We start from the raw sequence: 18,116 nt of genomic DNA, 5'->3' as shown, positions 1-18,116 counted from the left end.
AAAGTTACTGATCAGCATCTCAGACATCCAAAATCTGAACCACACAATATATTACTTCCCACAGTTGCTTAAGGTGTTTTTTTACGTTTTTTACATCTTAATGCTACAGCATGATCTTACTATTTAAATGGTTCTAAACGCGTAACAAACTGTATATTAGAAACACTACATTGTTTGTGGTTATTCAGTGAGAGAAATGCTTTGAACATCTTGTCTGCTCTGCCCAAAGCCCTGAGATAAACCCAATCGGAACAGGAGTAGCCTATGGGCGCGCAGACCAAGATCCAAGTCCCTCTAAAAAGATGGCCGAGTAACAAAACGGAAGACAGAAGTTGTTCATTTAATTTGATACAAATATTGTTAGGGTCAAGCAATAGTTAGTGGTTATGATTAGAGGAAGCCATTGTTCTAGAGCAGCGGTGCCCAACTCCGATCCTCGAGAGCTGCAGTCCTGCAGGTTTTCCCAACTATCCCTGCACAACCTTTATTTTCCAGCTTTTGATTGACTGAACACACCTACGAAATCAGAAGTGGATAGTTTGAAACAAGCAGGGTTGCAGTTCTCAAGGACCATAGTTAGTTACTACTGGTCCAGACAACAAGCCTATGAGAAAAAAAAATCCTAAATATGACTTTGTTTATGGTGAAAAACACATCTGCTGGACAGATGGAAAATACACATTTTTTAATCAAACAGCACAGCGAGTGTGTGTCAACGCAGGCAACGTATGACACAATGAGCAACATTGTTTGTTTTTCATAAGGTGGTTATCTTCTGCACTGAAACCATGTAACTGCATTTTCATGGCCTGTTTACTTGAACAAAGTGGACTGCAGAGTGCCAGCAACACTAATTCTAAAGCTGCACTATGAGCTGATTGTGTGTAAACACATTTTAATGCTGTGTATTTGGAGAATGATTGTGTAGAAATCACCTAAGGGAGTTGGTTGACATTTACAACGTTAGCCTATTATTTAGCTGTGTGTCCGCCCTGAAAAGTTGCTCGTTAGCATTATTGAAACCATTGAATAAGTATGATGCTCATTTGGTTTGAATCCAAACAATGCTGACACGCCACTGAGAGAAGTGTGACTTTAACTCAGATGGGCTGAGTCTGCTGAAGGAAGATAAAAGAGTGAAATACAAAATGTGTGTTGAGTGGCCAAACATATTACTGTGTGAAGGGTCCAATTCTGACTTTGAGTTGTCGTTTTATTCACATACAGTACAAGAAGTAATAAGCATGTTTCGTTATTTATTCATCTATCATCTGTTTACTGGATATAAGTAGATCTGATTTCCTGGTACTCGAAAACACATTGAGACGTTTTTTTTTTTTTTTTTGATTCTGACTCAACACGAGATTTCCACATATTGCTTCATGCTCACAGTCTCTGTCAGGCACATTTGAGCAACGTATCAGCAGCTCTGAAAAGTATTTTGAATAGGACCCCTGTGGATCCTCTGCGACTCCTGAGAGACAGAAGAAAAAAAAAAAAAATAAGAAAACACAGCGTCAGCAGCGCTCATGCTGGAATCCCATTATTACTACCGTTTTCCCACAGGCCTGGATTCTGCAGCAGTGCCAGGTAAAAGTGGCTGCAGGGAATCCAGTGGAAATACAAATAAGATTATTACAATAGATTAGTTGGATGATTCCATCCAACAGCACAGTCACACAGTTATTTGAGGCGTCTGTGACACAGTAACAAAGGAACCCATCAGATTTACATATTTAATAGATGCGTGGTTAGAATTTGCAGGTTGTGTCATTACAAGTAGTAGACTTGACAAAAAGAGACCAGGATGTAATCAATAAATGCCACACGGTACGTTACTTTATAACATCAGGTTTGCCGGACAAACAAAGTCAGGACCACTGCATGAAATAACACAGTGAGAGCCAGAGGAGCGATGCCTTTGAATATCTCTGTACAGTGAGCTCCACCATTGTAACACATACTACAATAAATCAACTGCAAATATTTTTTGGCCCAAGATTGGACAGATGAGGAGAGAATATGTCCCTGAGCACAGATAAGTAAGTTGAGCTTAGTGACTTTGAAACGAGAGGGATTCATTTTGTACTAAGGTTTTCGGCCCAGGGGGCCCGAGGGGTCAGGGGGCCAAGTAGGCCTGTTCATTAAACCCCTCATGGGCCAAACACACTCAGATCAGAAAGAAAACTTTTAACAAATTACCCAGGAGACACAAGACAAAGTCATTGTATTCAGATGTCTTTAAAAATAGTAACACACAAAGTGTTGTATTGTACGTTTAAGGTCACCTGACCAATCAAATTGATGTTATTGTTACTCGCAATCCACAAAATGCTCAGCTACCATGTGCAGAATTCAAAGCTCAAGAAAAAAGGTCTTTTGAAATTGTTGTTTACTGTAACTACAGTAATTAGTGTTATGCAAACAGTTACAGTCAATGCCGCACTGTTTTCTCGGGGCCTGTGGAATCAGTGTGTTATGAGCTTTGCCTATAATTAGAAAGTTATACAGTGAAAAAGCAGGCAATGAATGGTCTGCAGCTGCAGAGACAAGGGTATGGAGACAGTTACGTTGTCCCCGGTTCCCTTCTTAGTGGAGTCTTGGTTTCAAAAAATCCAATTGCCCTTTGAGAAGACATAAAGTGGGGAATTCAGAAAAGGAAATGCTAAGTCTAATGTCTTGTGTCTACATGCACATGGCTGATGTGATTTTGATTTTACCAATGTCAGTTCGCCTCCAAATAGAGCTGCATGAGTCTGTAGCCGTGCTCACAGTGCTGAGAAGCTGTACTAATTTGAGCAACTGCTAATGTCAGCATGTTAACACACGGGTAAATCAGAGCTCTCAGATGCTGCTGATGGTGCCGTTGGAGATGAGCAAAGACAGTCTGACACCTGCCAAAAGCTTCCGGCCACAGTGAGATCCACACCGAGAAGCTCTGCGCTGATATTAAACAAAATCCTGTATAAACAAAAATGATGTTCACCATCTTAACCCATGAGCTCATTAGCAAGCTGTGGTTTTCTTCTTTGAGCCATCCATATTTCGAAGAGAGGTTTCATTCAAAATGTCAGCCTGCTGGTGGCGCTGGGGGAAAAGGCAGGAGTTCAAATCATCTTTGCCCAGGTCCCAGTTTCATGCCGAGAGATGTGAGAGCCGTGTTGCTATATTTATGAGTTATTTGCCATTTTGAAGTTCAACATTTTCATCATGAGGCAACGTTGCTTTTGTTGTTTTTCCTGCTGCTGAAATCCATTTGTGTGTACGTACAGAATACAAGTCTCCCAGATACACCTGGTGTACCAATCATGGATTATCACACAGGCTTATGGACACAGCGGGGGTCTCCTCGGGCCCTGAGGCCAGAGTAGCTCTTATTGAAAAGTTACAGAGTTCAAAGCTGTTTGGTAAAGTTTGTTTCATCGTGATTCTGAACATAACTAATGTAATATTAATTTAAAAAAAAGTGTGTGTTCTTCACATACCAGCTACCTACAGAAACAAACTACTTAAATGCACAAGAAATTACTAAAGAACCTGAAACAGCATTTTAACATATACTTGCTATTCCAACTTTGTGCTGTAGTGTGTTACTCAGATGAGCCTTATTAATGTTGATCTCACCGTAGCAGAAAACAGGACTCGGATACTGAGGTTTAGATGGAGTTCTGAACCAACACTAGACCTTGAGAGGTTTGATTTACCTGTGTGGGGGTCCCGCTTGGTGTTGCAGGGTGGTGGGTTCACCAACTCACTATCTTCAGTGCACTGATACAAGATGGAAACCCCTTCTGTCCACCCTGGATAATGCAAAGTAAGATATTAACAAATTAAACACAGAAACGTGCAGCATGTAGATGTCCCTGCATCCTCCAGGGGGAAGCTGCAGCACTGCTGTGTGTCGGCACTCGCAGTGATGAGCGAGAGGGAAAGCGGGAGGACCCCCCGCCAGGCGTCCTCATGCATCATCAGCTCGCGGGTCCCCAGCAGGCATCGGCCACCACATCCCAGAGGGCCAAGCTTTGATACTGCAGGGGGGCAGGTTCAATTTTAATATGGCGCGACTCAACTTTCCCCACGCGCCTGCAAACTTTGCCGATACATCCGCAGAGGGAAATGAACACTCACACACATAAAAATCACATCCCTATTTAATTAAAATTGATTGTCAGGAGAATAATACACAAAATTGTGCTTGCTGTGATTAACTAAAGTGATTCAAATGGATTTTATTTATAGATATATATTCTTTTTCTTTAGCATATATACACACACACACACGCGCGCGCGCATACACCCCGTGTATCACATATGTACTAATGACACACACAATATTGCAATGTGAGTCCATATGTCAAGCAATAGTAACTCTGTAAAATTCTTTCCAGGAACGGCTTTTTTTTTTTCATCCGATCCCGTCTCCATTTCCAATATCACTATGAAATCACGGGTAAAAATCACACAGTGTTCTGTGTTCGTTCCAACTAGCTGCTGCAGTATTATTGCCTTCAAACAGCCGCATTTGTGATTTACGGGTGGATTACAGTGTGTACTTGTACATGCCTGTTAATAATAGTGAGCACATAGCACTTATGCTACAGCCAGCTCAGTGACAATATGTTAGTGTGATGCCTGTATATTTCACCTTAATTATTCTGTGTCCATTTTGAGTCCAAGCTCCATGGAAAAGAGTTGAGAAATTATTAAAAATAAAAAATAAAAATACTACACACAGTAGAATGCTGCCACCTAGAGGAGAAACCCAGCCACGTTTCTTCAATCTCTCTTTGATAAAGTGCTTCTTCCACTGATGAAACATTTTCCCTGATGCCATTTTAATAGCTACAGACGTGACAATGATTCCTTGTTTAATCTCAATTCATTTACTGGCGGTCAAGAAACAGAGGAAAGCCATGGATTGTATCTAGTCTATGGCATAACATTGCTGGGAAACAAATGTCGATACAGTACTTGTGTAATTTTGTGGCCTCCAACAGGAATTAAAAGCAGTCGGAGTGAATGATGCTTTTATCACATCAGTTTGAAGGCACATTAAATACACTTTATGTAAAAAGTGCTAACGTTGAAAGCTCCAATTACTCCCGTGGCTCTCTCTCTAACACACAAACGCACAGTTAATGATGGTAGCAAAATACATACGCCAAAGGATCTTAATATTCCCATTTGCTGTGTGTTGGCAGCAATTCAATGGCTGGTGCATCCTTAAAGCTACAATGGGAAACTAATGGGAATCAAGCTTTGCTGCAGCTTGGGACTCCAATTCACCAATTCGCCCAGGACGTCAAATACTGATGCTGAGTCAAAGCCTGTAGTGTCTTGCGCACAAGGTACAACGGATTTGGCCGTGACTGGTTAAAAAGGGCGAGCGTCACTCAGAAAATTTCTGAAGGGAAAATCTTTACACTGCTGTATAATTTCCTGAATAATTTACATCCTGCAATTTACTCTGATGAAGGCCCTGCGCCAAAATGGCTGCTATAATAAAGATTCTTCCAGTTGTCATCGAGCGTTGCCCAGTTCCTTTCATTTCTACCTTCACACTGCTGTCAGTGCTGTTCTGTGTCGACAGCACCCCTTCACATTTACATAAATTAGGGGGAAAACAGTTTATTCAAAAAAGGTTACACACTGTAGCTTTAAGGTAAAATTCTGTTTCTAATGGCGATCTCAGTCTTTTGAAGTTTACTGAACACAGCCAGTGATTAACCTCATACCCCATATGCTGAATGAGTAGGCAGTAATTATGGTAGTAAACTAATTGTACAGGAGACTGAACAGAGATGAAACCAGCACAAACATGGAAATGTAAAACTTAAATGTTAATGATCACCTATAAAAACCTGCCTACATTTTACAATCATTGTTCATTCAGTGGCAGTATCTTCACTCTTACATTCAGAGCTCCAGCTAATCGTTTCTGGTCGCTCGTCTTCTGTCCCGTTCGAAGTTTAGATGCGTGGCACTCATAAGGGCGTCAGTGCCGCAGAGTCGCACATGTTCTTTTCAGCTGGTACCTCGTACTTGAAGACCACGCTGAACAGCTTTCCTCCCAGTCGGTCAGCCAGCCACGAGTTCTTGATGACGGCCATTTTGAGGCTCTCGCAGCTGAGCATGGCATAGTAGTTGGTGTGGATGGCTCGGCCCATGCCCTCGATGATCACTAGATCGGTTTGACGCTCCCGCACAACCATCGCCAGCACTTTGTCCAGGCGGCTGGGAAATGGCAAAACAGAGAATTATAAATCTGATTAATACGTCGCTGGTCTGATTTCCAGCTTTCAAAAGTGTCCACTTGGTAAACAAAGAATGTTCAATTCCGAACAGACATCTTAAAACGTAAATTTGAAATGAACAAAGCTGTGTTATAGTTAAAAGCTTAAATGCATAATGTGACTCGATTTTTACCACCCTAATCATTTACTTCTCTGGAAGCTGAAAAGACTTGACTTCAGGTAAATGTCTAGAAAACTCGATTTTTAAAAATATAGTCTGACATTTGTTTAAAAAAAATCCATTACTTGTTTTTGGAATATAGAAACATATGACCCAGTGCTACAGTCTGGCTAACTGGTGGTTAATTGTTCCTGGACAACAATGAAACCTGACACACAAAAATGAGCTAAATCAGCTTGCAGACAGAAAGACATAAGATAAAGATAACCCAGTTGACATTCCCAATCCATTTGAACATAAACATCACAGACTCCAGATCCACAGCAGGGTTTTTTTTTTTTTTAATGACTAATTTAAAAATGCCACTTAACCAACCTCAAATCAAGGCAGGGAGAACTGGAGCCACTCTGGACCAATGTCAGCCTGTCCTCATTCAAACCGGCCCTGCAAAAACAGGGGACAGTTCATTGAAGGTGTTCTTCAATGGTTTAAAAAGGTAGAATAGAAAATTACCTCAGGAGTTACTCAGGAAGGAAAGCAACAGGATATATATTGTAAAATATATGATATTTCTAGTTTTGCCTCCTAAAAAACCAAAAACTTGACCAATGCTCACTGAATTACTGGATCCATAGCGGCGATCCTTTCGGTCAATATCTGCAGTTCACCATTAGTCACATCATTCAAAGCTGGGCCAGAGTTGCTGGCCAACACAACCTAAAAAGGCAAATGGATGGAACAATTAAGTAATCTTATAAGACATTATATTTTTTAAACTATATTGTTCCCATTGCTTACCTCTGTCCCTCGAGAGAGAAGCTCTCTGACAAAAGGCATCACGCCTAGAATGATGTCTACTCCACTATTATCTACGAAAAACAAGGCACACTTATGAGGAGGACCCTGCAAGAGAAAACCAGGATGGACTGTATTCAAGCACTAATCATCAAGAGCACACAACACAGAAACACAGATGCAAGTATGTGAAATATTAATAAATGAGCACTAAAAGGCTGTTATCCGCTTTGTCTATATGGTTTATCAAAACATAGTTGTGCTTGGCGCCGGCAGTGTCCGAGTCTGTGTTCACAGTGTGTGCAGTTCTGATAAAACCTCTAATCTCCAAGCAATATTGCTAGAGCAAATAACTCGATTCTGAAACCAAAAAGCAGAGAAGGCGTCTGACCTTTACTCTCTTCAGCCACTGGTCATACGAATCAACAAGCCACGGCCGCTCTGAGAAGGGAGAAGAGCACAGAACTGAGGATAAGAACCTTTTTTTTTTTCTGCAGTTACTAACATTTTTAAAAACACATTTATAAAATTTGGCAGCACAGAGGGATGTATGGTGTTGGTCAGTCGTCTCTCACACAGGACTCTAACAGAACAGATGTTTCCATTTTAAACAAACACATGATTGTGTGTGTTTTGCTTCCTCTACATTAAGACAACCCATAGTTTTACACTTACAAGTCTATCTTCTTCCATTTTATGTGCACAACTACTGTATTTATTTTTAAGATGCTGAAAAAAACACGGGTGATTTCCACTTGGTACTGTACTTGAACACACCCTGAGCAGATACAGATTAATGACTAAAGCTTCTGTTTTGCTGACATGCTGTTGAAGAGGAATACCCTAAATACCTTCCAACTGGCATTTAGCTTCCTCAAACCCAAACTCAGGATCAGATTCCAGGACACTGCAAGATATCAAGACAAAATATATGTTGTTGTTATCAGTGTAAACACAAAGCAAGTATATACCTGATGTCACAATGTAGAGACACTAAACTTTTAGATCAAGAACAAAATGTTAGGCTTTACCAGCTACATGTACTTTAGCTTGGCCTCCAAATAAATTAATAAAAAAAAGAGTGCAATTTGCTCTCAAGTAATGTGTTCGCACACAGTCGGTATCCTCAATCAGGCAGAAGAAAGAAAGCAATCAGCCAAACGTCTGAATGGAATTAAAAGCTGTTAACTCCACTTACTCCGACACGGCCTTGGCTCCCCAGTCGAAGACATTTCCAGCCAGGACACCCCTGACCAAAGCAAACTGTCTCTCCTCCCAACTCAACTGCTCCAGCGAGCTCACTACCTTCTCGTAGTACTTAAGAGCAATGTCATTCTCCATCTGTTTGATCTACAAATGAACAAAGATATGATGCATTTTTTCAGCCGACATGGCAAAAAGTTCAAACCACAACACAACAGAAGTGTAAAAAAAAAAAAAAAAAAAAATTTAAATAAATAATAAAGCATTGCAAAGTTAGCAGATTAGAATTGTGCAACCCACACAACAGAGTGGTGCAGAGAATAGAGTCCGCACAAAAAAAAAAAAACAACAACACAAAATAGGTTGATAGGTTTCGCTCAGACCTTAGAGTAGGGATCAGGAAAGTTGAACTCGTTTAAACAGTGTTCCCTCGTGTCTAACAGACTTCTGACAGTGAGGGATCCATAAGCACTAGGTGAGAAGAGAAGCACTCTATATTAGCCAGAGAGAAACGCACACACATACACACTCACGCACACACGGCAGGGCCCGGAGATGCACGCCATTTGAAAAGTGGAGTTTGTTTCTAAAAATCTGACATTTTTGCTGAATATCAACAATAGATCCCACTTATACCATTGGGCTAAATTATCAGCAAAATGTATAGAATTATTGCAAGTGTATGCCGTCCACCAAATTCAATTTAAAAAAAAAAACAGTGACAGTAAATTGAATTGACAACAAGATTTCCTTAATAACTGATAAAGCATGATGGCAGTTACAGCAGGTATGGAGAACTAGAGCAGACAAAAGAAGAAAAAAAAAAGAGTTGAGTCTTCTAAAAGCAAGCTCTGAGTCAAACAGACAGACCTTGTGTGCAGAATTAGAGACAGTCCTTACAAAGGTTGGTAGCGAAGGGTCTGGAGCTTGTGTCTGTATTTCTGACGGAACTTCTCGGCTCGCTCAGCTGCTTCAGGCATGTCAGGCTGGCTCGCCACAGCTCTTTTAACCACCTGCTCCAAAAGAACAGGAGTAATCAACCTCGGAGGCACACAAGCACCAAGTGGAGTTTTCAATAACTAAACCAATAGTTCTCCTAAAGCTGACATGTAAACACCAAATGCACCGTATATTCACGGACTTGTTTTCACACTAATGGCAATAGCTGATGTTCTTGCGAACACTTTGTTTTTACATTCTGAAGCAAAAACTGCCATCCTACCCCATCCAGTGCCTCCTCGAAGCAGTAGAGCCAGTACTCGCGGGCCGGAGCATCCTCTGAGAGGTCCACACTGTCAGGTATGTAAGAGGAAGGGTCCTGCAGTAGAGGCAGATTTACCAGCTGCCTCTCCAGACGGTCCATCTCCAGCATGTCAAACTATACAACAGAGAGACAGAGAGGATACATGGAATCTTTCTTATCCCGAAATCTGACAGACTGAGGACTTTTCCAGCTTCTCCTCAAATGTCAAAGCTTACTGAAATTACCTTTATTCAAGGGTATATTTCACCATATTGTTCTTTTTCATAGCAACACCATAGTTGTTTTGTTAGTATTTTTCCTTGAGACAACAAGGAAGCTGAAATAGACGATGCAAAAGGAAGAAACATGAGGGAAGGTTTTAACAGGATTTAATCCTAAAAGCCAGTGGATTTATTTATTGGGGACGCAATCAATAGCCTTAGAGAATGTCAGTTGTTTTAATAGGAAATGCATCTATAAAGGATTTCTCAAGCAGCAAGTCACCAAACAGGAGTTAATACTTTTTGCCAGTTTGCACTGATGAAAAAAGGTAATGAAAGACAGGAGGAAAGGCAGGAATTTCAGAGGGGAGACAGAACTTTTGATGTTGGAGGTCAAATCCTCCTGATGTTAAAATGTTAAAAAAAGTAGAAACAAAAAGCAAAGTATGCAATGCTATTAGCTGTCAAAAACACGGTTGTTATTTACCATATTCATGTACTGATTTAATCACAAAGCAGCAGCAGGTTCTCTAAAGCTGAGCTAAACATTGTTCTACGGTCACAAGTTCAGGTCTGTGTATAAAAGAACAGGGGAGTGCATTGCATGACTAGATACTGCGGTCGAGTGTGTACAGCTTCAGAGCAAGGAACTGTGAGCAGGAGCAACGTTTCATCAAACCAGTGAAAAACAAGTGAATCAGGTGGGGGTACTTACGGAAAACTGAAGGAGAGGGTTAAGTAGACAGAAGAATGTGTGGAGGGGAGATGAAAAGAAAGATCATCAGCTCACAAAGACTGGTTTGGTAGATGTCTTTACATGATGCTCATGGGTTCGGCGAGGACAGTGGTAATGGCATTTTCAAATGCAAAAATATCAGAAGTTTGATGAAGGAAGTTTGGATGAATTAAAACCAGTGAATCAACATTTCAGACCTTGGGGTCTGAAAAAGGGAACCTGCCTCAGTGTCTCTTTACTTCTACTTTAAACTCACCGTTCCACTACGAGCACGTTGCATGGGATTCATATCTGGAGAAATGCTCATCAGGCCAGAGCTTCCAGCATAATTCTCACCCCAACTGTACTGGTTCGGATCTAGAGGAGTGAAGATTTTGACATTTGTAACATTTGGAATTTACAGTATCTATTTTTAATTTCACCTACTCCAGTTTTTTATTAACTACACTGTTCTTACATATTCTACCCTGGCAGTTATTAAACTATGTCAAGGACATACTACCAGTAACACAGGTGACTCAGTAACTTCACACATCATCAGGAATCTGCTTTCTGTAATACTAGAAGTTACTCCGCCCTGACGTGTGAGGACTTGCAGAGTGTTCATGAAAATGGGTGTACAGTAGGTATTTGTGTTTTTTTCCCCCCCTCCTTTTTCTTACTGTCTTCCTCCGCTCCTTTGAGAAATGCTCCAATGGCTCCCAGATAGCCTTCATGCCTCAGAAACAAGGCTTGAACTTCGCCCTACAACCCATAAGACAAAAGAAGGTTGTAGATGTAAGACTGCCAAGCTTGGACAAAAACAAACAAGAAGTTTAGGATAAAATGGAGATATAACATTATGAAAGAAAAAAGTGGAATTCTTATAGAGCAGGACAACAATGTGTTAGTATGGCGTCAAACTTAAAGCGTTTTTTGTTGAGTCGGGAGAGGAAGAGGACTTGCCTTGGTGAAGAAGTTGATGCTGTAGGTGATTGTATGCATGGTGACAGGGTGTCCTCGAATGAAGAAGCCTCCAAAATACACTCTGGACAGGTTGTGGAGTTTAGCATACAGACAGGCCAGCTGCCCAATGTCATTACTAATCATATGGAGTAAGCTTTTCGCCATGTCTTCTTTAGAGAATTCTACAATTCATAACAGATACATAACCATACAGGGAACATATCCATAAACTACAAAATAAATAACACATAAATAATGCAGAATAGTCTATAATGCAATTAAGGACTCCTGCTGGCTCAATGGTAGAGCATTAGGTTAAGATACAGAATACACCGGGTTCGAATCCCATACCAGCCACCAGGCTGCCGGTCCCGAACCCGGACTAAAAAATAAAAAAATAAATTAAAAAAATGGGAGAGTTGTGGCAGGAAGGACATCTGGTGTAAAAAAACCCAAAACATGCCAAGTCAATGTACGGAACACGTTCCACTGTGGCTACACGAGAAGGGACCAACTGAAAGCTGTTGGAGTTTAGGAGCAATTCTCAGAACTACCTTCATTAGTTACTTCAACTATGTATAAAACAAACCTGGGCCAAATCTGAAAAAAAAAAAACAACAAAACTCATATGTCTTGAAACTATACTATAAAAAAACTAATTGTGCAACAGCAACAGGTTTAGCTTCCTGTGTTGCCAAAAAAACATAATCACAAAAATGCTCCCTTTTAAGTAAAGTATATAAGCATGTTTCATGCCTTTTTACAACCATTTCTAAAAGGTCCATGTAGGTGAGCGTGAAAAGATGGGACAGGGACTGCTTTAGGGTGTCATCATGGAGAACAAACACATAGACAGAGCTACCTTTGTCAGCAGTAGCAGACTTCCCAAAACTGCTCGCAATAAGGTCTCCAGTCAAGCCCAAAGACCCGTAGGACCCTCCATAGATATCTTTGACAAGCATATCGACACTTGTGTGCTGCCCTTTCGAGGCAAGTTGTAGCAACTCATCAAATCTCTAGAGGAGGGAAGGGCTTAAAGTTAAACAGGCTTAGTAGAAGAAGTAAATCTTTAAGGATGGATGCCAAAGTACCAACTACTGCAGTCCTATTTAAGATACCTTGGTTTTGGTAAGTAAGGCTCCAAGGCCCCAGAATGTTCCTCCACCTATTGAGCTTCCACCTATTCGCTCAAACTTATCCTCCGATTCAACCTTTTGAAAGAATGAGAGATCGCTTAGCATGTGGATTACATACAACTACAATTACTGTGTGTCAGATAGGACATTTTGGCTTCACATATAATATAGTGAAGTACAGAATAAACAGGCAAGAAAACCCAGACAGCATATTCAGGGTTAGTGGTTATATAGATGTAAGGCAGCGAAAAGCATTAAATATTTCATAAAAATTATCTTCAACAAGTTGCAACAAGATATGGACTCAATGCAGGGTGTGAAATAAATAACGAATATATAATAACAGGTTGTAAAATGGTATTATATGTAACCATGTAAACAATGTAGTGCACAACAAACTTTGTTATGATGGCACTGTTCAGAATTTGACACAAAAAATACATATGTATTGAATAATTGTTTTCCATATTAGCCAATTGTTAGGCTGGTAAATGCACATCTGTAATAATTATATTATTCATAATCGTAAAATTTTATCCCTGATAAAAGAGGTATGTAGGCTTTGGCTCAGTTTATTATCTATGAAATATCTATAATATAGATGTTAAAAAATGTTGTGTGACAGGAAAACCTCAACCGCTTAAACAACAGACTAAACCTTGCTGGTCATTACCTTGACTATGGACACGCCAGAGCCAATATTTACAAGAAGGTAAGGGAAGATGTCCGGATGAGTTGTCTGAAAGCGAAACTCTGAGTCAGCATGTTTAGCGTAGACAAAAGCCTCATGGGGAATGTTCTTCAGGACAAAGTTACAGCCTTTGATGAGGCAGGTCATCTCATCCTCTTTGTCCACTCTGCCACGGTCCAACACATAAAGAGTCAGAGTCTCAGTTAAATGTGTAATAGCACCATTTTGTCAGCTGGCTGTGTAATAGGAAAAACTGAAAGGTGACATCTTGTCTAGACAGAACAGCAGTCTGCAGTCATGCATGTTAAGATCCACCCAGTCAAATGTACCAACATAAATAACTGCATCTGATTTCATAGATAAGTTGAATTAACAGAGTAATATTTAACTGGAAAACTGGAAAATGTCAATAACACACAAAATGATTTAAACCTAATAAATTAAATAAGGTTAATTAAACCTTTGGGGAATTACATTGTTCATGAGGTGTGCTGAGTCCAAAAAAAGAGGCTCCAAAAACTGTCAAGCCAATAAACTGATAAAAACTTAGTTATTAGCATAGTTTTCATACGTCTTCCAAGTTCTCTCCTGAAAAATGTTCAAGTGTGGCCTCTTATTGAGCAGTTTCACAGGAAGCAGACAGGATGTAGCATTGTGTCAGTGTGTGTGTGTGTGTGTGTGTGTGTGTGTCAGTTAAAGTGCGGGTTGAGGACCACTGCCCATTTTCTGTTTTGGTTTGTAGATGGAGCACCAACAGTTCATCGCTGTACATTTTGAAACAAAAAGCTTTATATAAACATGTGCACTCACTTGAGTCCCAGTTTCTTCTCAATGAGCTCCTTGAACTTATGTGCTCCCCCACCTGTGGCTTTGATAACTTTGGTTTCTGTGTTGACCAGATGGTCTTTGATGAAGTCCAAGCATGTTTCAATGTAGGCATTTTCAAACTTGATAAAGTGCAGGCGTGCAGTGACCTCCTCCTGCACGGATATTTCATAAAGCTTGTCACTGGGAGCCTCCTGAGAAAGAGAACAGAACCAGTGTCCTTTGCTAGTAGAATATAGCCAGTGTGTATTCATGAAGAAGCCAGTTGTTTGGCATAAATTAGGTTATCTGTTGGTTTGTGACATGAGGAGAATTCTGGCTAACATGAGATAGAAACATCCCTGTCCATGCAGTCTAGGCTCCATAGTATTACAGAAACGAATGTGAATAATAATAACAATAATATGAATAATAACCTTTGTGGAGTGATCGAAAGATCTCACTTTGGCCACTTTGTGTTGTACAGTTGAATAGTAGGCTAGCTTTGTTAGAGATCCACCTGTTAAAGCAAATGATCATTAACAAACAGGTTAAGAGATAATAAAAAAAAAATCGAGAAACTGAATGATTTTTTTTGATACGATTCAAAGAGCGAAACATTGCAGCGTTAGCTCGACGGGGACGACAAAATCGTAACACAAGCAAGCTAGCTAGCAGCTAACGACAAGTTGTCAAAGTTAGCCAGGGTGTTTGGCACATATCCGCCTGACGGAATATCGATAATCCTGCGAGATAATCAGGCTCCCATCTCCAAAATAAGCAGACTTGCTGTCACACAAACTAAAATCAGTCACGAATTTACGTGGCTAACGTTAGCTCTGACTTGTTTACCTTCTCTTAAACTCATGCGTTGTCACAGTCTCAGACTGCGGCAGAGCTGCTCCAAAAACAGAAGGGTTAGCTACATTTGAGCATCAGTGACTGAGGAAATTAAGAAAACCTTTTGAATGCACACGTACCTATGTCTATTGCAAACCGCTTTGCGTTTTCCAGATTGCGAAATATTTCGTCGGGTGGAAGAGTAATGCTTTTATCCATGGTATGACTACTTGTCCCTCTACCAAGGCGACCACATTCCGCCATCGTCGGCGATGAATTGACACTGCGTGTTGCGTGCGTACGTGCGTGTCCCCGGCTGTCCAATCAGCATCCACGCAAAATTCAAAGAGTGGGCGTCTTCCTGTTAACCTGTACGTAGTAAACAATATTAAAACCTAGGTTATCAGATTTTTATTTACAGGCACTTTTAGACCACCCACCTTTATTGTAGAATGTAATCTATATTGTAATAGAGGACGAGAGTGAATAATTCTATAGTCATTGGCTTGTAACTGACACGTTATTTTGAACAAGGGGGGGGGTCCGTCTACAGTGTATTGTTTGTGTCTTAGGTTTATTTGAATATTTCAGTGTGCAAGAGTTATTTTTAACAATATGATTAGGTAACACGTTTGACTTTTAAACCCAATTGCAGTAACAAACAGCATTTTAGCTCAGTCGGTAAAGGCAGTCGTCCACGGACCTCAGGGTCAGTGGTTCAATCCCCAGCCCTGTCGAATGTCGAAGTTTCTCTGGGCAAGACACTTAACCCCTAACATCCCATCCCCCTCCCCAGCTGTGCAGTGCTGGTCCAAGCCCGGTAGAAATTGGGGAGGGTTGTGTCAGGAAGGGCATCCGACGTAAAAACTGTGCCAAATCAACATGCGGACAATGATCTGCTGTGGTGACCCTGAACTCATGGGATAAGCCGAAATGGGAATGGGTTTTTTTGCATCTCCAAACTGGAGTTGACACACATGTGATCCGAGCATATGAATGACATGGATAGTGCTTCTCCACTGTGTAACAGAAATGTAGTGTCTGTCGTGTGAAAGATGCCACAGGTCAAACAGATTGATAGAGGGTGATATCAGGCAAACAAACTAATAAAAGGGGAAGCTGTAACTCAGTCGTCCATGGACCACAGGGTCAGTGGTTCAATTCCCAGTCTTTCCTGCCTACGTCTCAAAATGTCCTTGGGAAAGACACTGAACCCAGCTCCAGTGGGTCAGGTGAGCAACATTCCAAAGCACTTTGGATAAAAGCGCCATATCGGCAGAGCATTTACCATTTGTGAGTAAAACATTTAATAGAAGTTGTCTGTACTGTAGTTTTAATTACATGAGGCTGTTACTGTTGAATGGTGTCAGTGTGAAAAAGTATAGGGAACACCTCAGGAGTTAGTTTATTTTTAGTTTTAATCAAACGAATAAACCGGTCGCATTCTGTTTCAGTACCTCAGCGGAGGTTGTCTAGTAGTGGTGATGATGCATCACAGTAAAAGTCGTAGTCCAGAACAAAGTACTCAAATAGAGTAGAGTAAATAGTTTAAGCGTCTTTACAAAAGACAGAGGGTTATTTAGTTTAGGATAAACAAGTCGGACAATTTCCTTCACACTGAGAAGAAAATTACGTTCAGATTACTATTTAAGCTGCTGATACGGCAAAACAGGTTAATAGTGGACTCGAGAACTCCAGGGCCCAACATAGACCAATAATATTTTACAATGTAGAAATATACACACATCTGATGTAGCATACATCAGAAAAGATGCACACTGAAAAACACAGCAAAAACCTGCCAACTCCGGTCACTAGACTGATTTTCACACAGAGGACTCAGGAAATTAAGGCCGTTATTAGAACGCAGGCCCAAAAAAGCACCTTTCAATCATACTCCTAAATAAATTATACATTATTCATATTATACAATGTGCTTCTCAACATTTTCCAAAAAAAAAAAAATGTAATTTAAAAAACATGCTTTCAGAAAAAAAAATTCAGTCCAATAACACATTGACATAATTAAGAATAAATTGCACAAACACTTTTACATTATTACTGTAAATCAATTGTAGTATGTCTGAGAATCTTGGTTGCCCCATTCTATCTGGTGGTATCTTCCCTCTGTAGATGTCTACCACGGCCTCCAGAGGGCGCTGCTGATCTTGTCTTTGGTGACGCTTGTCTGGATTGTGGAGCTCAGTGGATTGAAGTCAGTCTTTCTCAGATTCTGATTACAGGAAGACTCTAGGTCGTTGAAGTTGTCCAGCAGTCTTCTCTGGGTCTGTGATTTCATGTCTTCTTTGGACAGGAAGTGCACCACCTCTTGGACACACCTGGAGTAGCCCTGGTTGACAGCTGCTGAGTCCACAGCTTGATGCTGCTGCTGCAGTCGTCTCAGGAAGCAAACTGTGATCTCCAGGATGTCTGCTTTCTCCAGCTTGGAGTCTGGCTGCTGTTTGAGGAACTCTGGACCCAGGAGAGACTTTAGCTGCTCAATGCTGCTGTTGATTCGCTCTCTGCGAAACTTCTCCACCTGAGGATTTCTGAGCTGCACAGAGAAGAACAAAGTCATTACTTAACCTATTCAGTAGTACAGTATTAACGTGAACACATCCATCTGTCATTATTTAATTTAAAATCTTGAATTTACCTTGTGGGTCAGAGTCAGATGCGCCTGAGAACTGCTCTTTACTGCAGTGACTATAGGTGCCATGTCTGCATCTGTGAGCTGTGAAAGTCTCTGTAGAGAGAATGTGATCTCTGCTGGCTTCATCCCTACTATTTATAGTCCCACATCTCCATATGAATCTGTGGGTCTTGGTCTGGCTGCAGTTTCTCACAGTCTCAGCCAATCAGAGAGCAACATCAGACAATAATCCATGTGGAACAGCAACATGCTGGATGGAATTAAATTGCCCAGGGGGCAATAGTTAGATCTCAGGGGAACAGGTATGGTATTAGGTGGGTGATAAAGAGACTCCCAGAGCTTTGTATGAATCTAGTGACCCTGTAAAAAAAAAGCAGATCTGCCGCCTGATGTTGGGATCAAGACTTTCACTGAGCACACGCTCATCACACGTGG

General features: G+C 40.8%; 2 protein-coding genes across 4 annotated transcripts; both read right to left on the bottom strand.

The window, feature by feature from the left end:
* Positions 1-4,133: 4,133 nt before the first annotated feature.
* Positions 4,134-15,317, bottom strand: pank4 (pantothenate kinase 4 (inactive)). Of its 3 annotated transcripts, XM_067504591.1 has the most exons (20): positions 15,169-15,294; positions 15,041-15,086; positions 14,626-14,708; positions 14,195-14,403; positions 13,367-13,550; positions 12,676-12,768; positions 12,420-12,573; positions 11,558-11,739; positions 11,275-11,356; positions 10,869-10,969; positions 9,635-9,790; positions 9,313-9,425; positions 8,796-8,883; positions 8,408-8,559; positions 8,061-8,116; positions 7,601-7,650; positions 7,213-7,317; positions 7,031-7,131; positions 6,790-6,858; positions 4,134-6,234 (listed from the first exon to the last, which is right to left on the bottom strand). In XM_067504591.1, exons 2-20 carry the CDS (start codon positions 15,054-15,056, stop codon positions 5,985-5,987), a joined length of 2,244 nt encoding a protein of 747 aa, XP_067360692.1. In that variant the 5' UTR covers positions 15,057-15,086; positions 15,169-15,294; the 3' UTR covers positions 4,134-5,984. The 3 variants fall into 3 exon arrangements, 2 of the variants coding, with proteins under 2 accessions (XP_067360692.1, XP_067360691.1); XM_067504590.1 differs by lacking the exon at positions 15,041-15,086 and having other exon boundaries at positions 15,169-15,317; XR_010914439.1 differs by lacking the exon at positions 15,041-15,086 and having other exon boundaries at positions 6,096-6,234; positions 6,790-6,892; positions 15,169-15,317.
* Positions 15,318-16,420: 1,103 nt separating this feature from the next.
* On the bottom strand, positions 16,421-17,807 carry LOC137127683 (transcription factor HES-5-like). The gene is made up of 2 exons (XM_067504993.1): positions 17,685-17,807; positions 16,421-17,582 (listed from the first exon to the last, which is right to left on the bottom strand). The coding sequence occupies exons 1-2, from the start codon at positions 17,805-17,807 to the stop codon at positions 17,166-17,168; spliced, it is 540 nt and encodes a 179-aa protein (XP_067361094.1). The 3' UTR covers positions 16,421-17,165.
* Between the last annotated feature and the right edge of the window lie 309 nt (positions 17,808-18,116).

The sequence above is a fragment of the Channa argus genome, chromosome 5 (assembly GCF_033026475.1).
Source record: "Channa argus isolate prfri chromosome 5, Channa argus male v1.0, whole genome shotgun sequence".
In the NCBI taxonomy this organism is placed as follows: Eukaryota; Metazoa; Chordata; class Actinopteri; order Anabantiformes; family Channidae; genus Channa; species Channa argus.
Note: the sequence above shows the minus strand (reverse complement) of the source record. Positions and strands in the feature narration are given on the sequence as shown.

Coding starts and splice junctions, on each gene's coding strand:
- pank4 (XM_067504590.1), bottom strand. CDS start 15,292: ATGGCGGAATGTGGTCGCCTTGGTAGAGGGACAAGTAGTCATACCATG. Junction 13,551..14,194: donor GAGAAGAAACTGGGACTCAA/GTGAGTGCACAT, acceptor GGACCGTGGCAG/AGTGGACAAAGAGGATGAGA. Junction 6,235..6,789: donor TCTCCCTGCCTTGATTTGAG/GTTGGTTAAGTG, acceptor GCCATTTCCCAG/CCGCCTGGACAAAGTGCTGG.
- LOC137127683 (XM_067504993.1), bottom strand. CDS start 17,807: ATGAAGCCAGCAGAGATCACATTCTCTCTACAGAGACTTTCACAGCTC. Junction 17,583..17,684: donor ATCTGACTCTGACCCACAAG/GTAAATTCAAGA, acceptor TTCTCTGTGCAG/CTCAGAAATCCTCAGGTGGA.